The sequence below is a fragment of the Mizuhopecten yessoensis genome, unplaced genomic scaffold (assembly GCF_002113885.1).
Source record: "Mizuhopecten yessoensis strain PY_sf001 unplaced genomic scaffold, ASM211388v2 scaffold6719, whole genome shotgun sequence".
In the NCBI taxonomy this organism is placed as follows: Eukaryota; Metazoa; Mollusca; class Bivalvia; order Pectinida; family Pectinidae; genus Mizuhopecten; species Mizuhopecten yessoensis.
Window position 1 is genome coordinate 2,139,917 of NW_018406690.1, and position 6,000 is coordinate 2,145,916.

The 6,000-nt window shown below is 33.4% G+C and overlaps 1 protein-coding gene across 2 annotated transcripts in view; it reads right to left on the minus strand.

Moving 5' to 3' along the window:
- LOC110452547 (receptor-type tyrosine-protein phosphatase epsilon-like) overlaps positions 1-5,651 on the minus strand; it is a 31,502-nt gene extending 25,851 nt beyond the window's left edge. Inside the window, exons 1-4 of one of the 2 annotated variants that reach the window (XM_021501152.1) lie at positions 5,375-5,651; positions 3,363-3,458; positions 2,294-2,380; positions 1,331-1,423 (exon numbers count right to left, since the gene is read on the minus strand). In XM_021501152.1, the coding sequence (XP_021356827.1) occupies positions 1,331-1,423; positions 2,294-2,380; positions 3,363-3,458; positions 5,375-5,492 (394 nt within the window). In that variant the 5' untranslated portion in view covers positions 5,493-5,651. The remainder of the gene's footprint in view (positions 1-1,330; positions 1,424-2,293; positions 2,381-3,362; positions 3,459-5,374) is intronic. The other variant, XM_021501153.1, reaches the window with a different exon arrangement.
- Between the last annotated feature and the right edge of the window lie 349 nt (positions 5,652-6,000).

Genomic DNA, 6,000 nt, shown 5'->3' on the forward strand with positions numbered 1-6,000 from the left:
TATTTTTGTCCGGCTATACATTCGCTCATATATCAATTATCTCCTGAAATTATTTTGCGTTACGGACCTTTTTAAGGGAGTATGCCCCTTTACGTGAACAATTCCACAAAACCTTGCCCAGTTATGCATTTGCTCAGTTTTCAATATATTTCTTTGGATTTGTTCGTGTAGTGGCAGTACCATATGTTGTTGTGTCTCCTGAAATATTTTGCGTATCGAACCTTTTTAAGACATTATGCCCCTTCAGGTTAGAAAAAGTTTGTCCGGCTATGCATTTTTTTTAAAAGATTTCTTTGACAATTTTTGTGTAGTGGCAGTCATATGCTGAGATGTCAACCCTACCCTTTTGGCCTAATCCTTATGATTTTAACATAAAAAATACGCCTTACAATTTTACCTATTCACTGAATGATTTCATTTCTGCTGATTCCTGATATTTCTGCGCGTTTCCGCATGGTTTTAATATAATATCCTGATCACAGTCTTCTCTGTGTTTTGAAGAAGCCTATCAACTGATCATACCTCCCCTTTCTTTAGCGGGAAAATGGTGGATAATATGTACTTGACGAGAGAGATAAAACTGAAAGTTCAAGTAGCACACCTCAAAAAATTAAAAGGCAATTGAATCAAATTAAACCATAATACAGAAAAAGACATTTCCACATCCATTATACAATTTACGTATATGCGAAGGATAAACTTGTCAGAAATTTGACCCCTGTATTATTAAGCAAAATCAAAGGCATTATTTTGAACAAATTGGAGAGCCCTTCATACCAGAATGATACTAGCAAAGTATCATGACCAATGACATGTCAGTTGTTCACAATATGTCGGTGTTTTTTTTTTATCATATTAGACCCCTTGAAAGTAGGTCTAGGACATTCATTCTGGTAGCGCTTTATACCATCATATCCCTAGCCAAAAGAGGCTAGCCTTGTACAAAAACGGTATTGGTGCGAATTCCTCTACTCCTTCTACTTCATGACCCTCCTGCGCGCTACCACAACTGTCGACCCATCAGGTGTGATTCATATATATCGAAAAAGACTAGTTCCATAATTAGTGGAAAATAGATAAAGTTTAAACTTAAGGAATTTATGAAATAACAGAGTACTAATTTCCAATTACCATATTCAGGTTTTAATTATAAAAGTCACTTCCTATTTGGAAGTTTATCAGTGTATTTTATTTATAACTTTAACGTATGTCCTTGTATAACCGCAATGGATTTTACAAAACAAATAATTTTCAATAGAATAAAATGTCAACTTGATTGAAGAACCCCTGTTGTTTTTTAAAAATATCATTAAACATGAATACTACTTACGACCACAATGTCCTGACGTTTTGTCACATGTGTCATTGCTACAGCCAATAGGACATGGTGTACAGAATGGTCCGTAGTATCCATCAGTACACTCTGAAATGATGTCATTTACAATTTGTTATAAACAAACAAAACAATAACAATAAATCATCTATGACTCCAGCAGCAAACATCACGTTGTTCAATAATATATAGCTCTTATTATTCATCAGCAAAAAGAAAAGGGATTGATACGTCCTTGTACGAAAGCAATCATAAAACTAAAACTAGGTAAAAGACAAATTAATTCAATATTTTCAGTCACTGTTGATACAGGAATCTTACAAATCGTTTTAAAAAGGATGGACCATACGCCTGATCGTACCTGTTTTCATTGGCGAATAATGAAACTTCCCCACTTAACAGCATTTATCAACAAGAAACCTTTGGCAGATTTGTGATTAACAACAACAGAAAGTTATATAATAAATGAGGTACTGATTTAGTTATCTTAAAATGAAGGCGGGCGATGCCAGATCATATATGAACCCATCCATTGATTGAGTGCTTATCGAAAACTGCTGTTGATTTGGAAAAAAACCGTCTTAATTGTAGCAATGTGCCAATCTACCAATGCAATTTACTAATGTAATCGTTTTGGTCCATCAATTAGTTCAGTCACTACCTATATGATTTTTACTTAATATCTTATTATCTCTTATACTGGCTGCATCAAATACATTAAGACAAGCCTGGATCAAATTCAGGTAAAGAAAAAACAAATATTTACATTTGTATGCTGGTTAAAAGAACAGGATTTATTCTCAGTTATGTTTACATAGACGTCTAATTGGAAACAGAGACTAAATTAGTTTAACATTGTGATTCACAGTTTTAGCACTTAACTTGTCATTTAAATGAGCATATTTACTCGATTCGAAAACTGTTCCTTATCATTTTCTCACAATGTTGTTACATGATTACCTGAACACTGGCCAGTAGAGCAGCTAGCGTCCTTGCAGTTTACTGGACATCTGCACCATGTGCCTGAAAATCCTGTTGTGCAGCCATCTGTTAAGTACAAGTTCAAATGAAACCTTACCAATATTGTATGTAATAAATGCACAATCAAACTTAACTTCTACTTGTCCAATAGATGAAAAGATCGTGAAGTGAATTATAACCAAAGACGAAGAAGAGCTCAAGGACAATCAGTTTTAAATTGTATTACAATTTAACAAACGTCTCTCTCTTTAAATGTCTATATCCTTGTCACATTAAAAAAAAAAAAAAATGGAATGCGTGTCTAAAGAAGACAGATTAGACATATCAAAAATGTATTTTCAAAGTTGCAATTTTTATAAGTAAACTTTCATGAAAACAAAACAAACAGAACAATCGTGTATAATACGAGATGAGCTTTGTATGTGACTTCTGACCAACAAACGCCAGTAAAAGAATACATGTAACATGATATAATCAGTAAAATGACAAGTTTGTGTTGAGGTAATAGTCAGAGTTATTGCCATCTGTTAACTGAATGAGACACTAACTAGTCATCATGTTTGGTGTTAAGAGAAACATGTAGCATTAATCAAATGCACTTTGTTGCTTAAATCAGACCTTTCGCGCTCGCGCTCTATGATTGTTGTGTAAACCAGGCCAGCCTGTGTACTAACAGGGAAGTTTCGTGCTACCCCACAATCGATCCTGAAAAAACGGGTCGTGATAAACATCTTTTTCTGTGTGTTTGTACTTAAACCAATCTCCTCGAAAATCAGAGAGGCACGATCAATTAGAAAATGTTAAATAACTAGGTATAGTAAGTTGCAATGCGTAGAAAGTGATATGTTACATGTGATTTATTATCCAAATTGCGTAAATAATTAATCAATTTGTTGAAATGGTTATTTATATAGCTTTTTAATTATACACGTTTTATACAAAGTTATTTTCTTGTGTAACGCAAATTTGATGATGTTCATTTTTTTTTAATTTTGACTTTCTCATTGATTGCAAGGTAAATAGTGTAAAAAAGAGAAAATCTGCTTACCTGTACACCGGCCGTTGCTCTTGTCACAAACACTGTTTTTGCAATTACCGGAGCAAGACTGATTACAGAAACTGCCATATGATCCAATAATGCATTCTGAGTAGAAGGGAAATATAAAATATGAACAATATTCAAATCACATATTTCATGTAGTTATTTATTGCAAAAGATGATAACACTATTTATTTGTAATCTTCCTATTAATTCCGATACTTAAGGTTCAACAAGCCCACTAAAAGATGTAAAAGTAACTCTAAATTGTAACCCCCTGGCAAGTCATATTCAAATACCCTTATCGAAAATTGGAATATATATATGTAATTTAAATATATTGAACTTGTACATGAGCTATTAAAATCGTACATAACCAGGTTAACGAAGTCAAAATACGGCATTAAGGCTGTTGTAATGATAAAAGTTACTCACCAGATTTATAACATGTCAATGCTCCGCATGACCTAGGTATATAAATAAAATTTAAATCATGGGTCATTTCTCAGCACTAAGTTGGATCGCAAAAGAGATTGACATGTTATAAGTCCAGTTATCTATTTTTATGAAGACATCAGCCTTAATGCCTTAATTTTGACTACGTTAACCTGGCTATGTATTTTTTGAATAACCAAGGTTCAAGTTTAAGTACAAATAACGATTTTTAATTGAGGTCTTTGAACATGAAATTTTAGGTGACTACAGCATCTTTTAGGGGGCTTGTTGAACCTTAACTGACAAAACATTGTCAAATTAGGCTTCTTAGCTCATCTGGTAACCATATAAGAAATTCACAGCGAAGCAATACAAATATATATAATAAACTGGCGAAATCTGTATACTGCGTAGCAGCTTCCGTCACACAACAGGAATTGCATCAGGACTTGTAGATCTGACGATAACTGATTCCCTCTTTACCCAAGACTCTTCATGAAATCGTACGTGGACACACTTTCAAATCTTACATGTCATGTCTGTTACTTTAGCAAGATCACCGTTATGGTATTCAATAGTATTACATTAAACATGAACAGGTACTTAATAAGTCAGTTAACATGAAAGAGAATCCTACTTCTCTTCATTATCTTAGTTTACTCATAAATGTATTACCTTGAAACCAATATATGGTCATTAACTCCACCAAATTTGGTAGCGCGTTATATAAGCAGAACACTGGCCAGTCATTCCACATGATCTTAGATCTCTTTATTATTGAGAGTAAGTTGCTGAACGGGTTTAATTAATTCAATCAATAAGGAGAAATGTAACGCTGCCGAAAGGACGTCGGACGGTCTGCGACGGACGTATACCAGACGCCATACCTTAGCGAAAATTCGTTGGCCCTTCAGATCAGTCGAGCTGACAGAGGTCGACTTTCGCCACAAATCATAGGCTTGTATTTAAACGATAGGATTAACAATGTAGTATTTTTACCTCGACTGCTAATATCAATGTCAATTTACTGTAGCACAAATAATGTTTCTAGGTCCGTGATATTATTAATACAAATATTATACATGTGGCATATTATTTCACATCAGTAATTTATTTTTAATGAGTTACATGTAAGTAAAAGAAAAATATATTCAGTATTAATAAAAACAAAACAAAAAACAACTAATTATGGCTAGTTTATATGAATCGGTTTCCATATCTCCTTTATGTGAATATCTATGAAGTATTTGAAGACACATCGGTCGGTAATTACCATGATCCACATGAAAAGTAGGTTAAAGAAATCCAAGTGATTAAATCAAGCAAATTAACAGAATACTGATTTTTGTTTCGTATATGCATAAACTACTTCATATTGAGGAAGGTTTTAATAATCAAAACCTTCATTTCTAATTGGAATGTACATCAGTTTGCTACATCTGAAACTACAGATATATTGGCATATGCTCTCTCTATAACGCTATGGATTTTACTAAACATGAAATTTGTACCTTAATTATATATAAATTTTAATGAAAGAATTCATGTGTTTCTTGCAAATATGATTTATCATAAAAAGTACTTACGAAAACAACTTCCTGACGATTGATCACATGTATTACTGCTACTACTGCTACATCCCAAAGGACATTGCGTACAGGCTGCACCGTAGAATCCATTACTGCAGTCTAGACATATGATCATACATTTTATGTTATAGCTGAAGACTGAACTGTATAATCTAACATTGAATATTTACAACGACTCCAGTAGCTATCATCACGTTGCGCAGTAATATTTGACTCTTATAAAACATCAAGAATTGGCAATTAAATGTTGTTGTTTAACAGGTTTTTTTTTCTCAATTGTAACCCAATATTCAGTCCGATGTTTAATGTAATTTGTCCTTACTTCATACATTGAATTATTTTCTGTTACGATAAGTTTGATATTTTCCACTGATTCGACTATAAGACAAGTGTGTGCGGTAAACCATCTAAGCCGTCGTGAAAAAAAAAGATAAAAAGATGTTTCGGCGTTTCCTAACCCAACCTCAACCAACTCTACATTGTACCCTGTGTAACTAGCCTAGATAATATTGATCAGCAAAGAAAGATAAAATATATTTTTCATCAGAAATCAGCTACTCGCACCTCTTCCAATCAAAGTTCTCGAACTGCGTAAGTTCTGGTTTTTGTCATACTCAGGACAG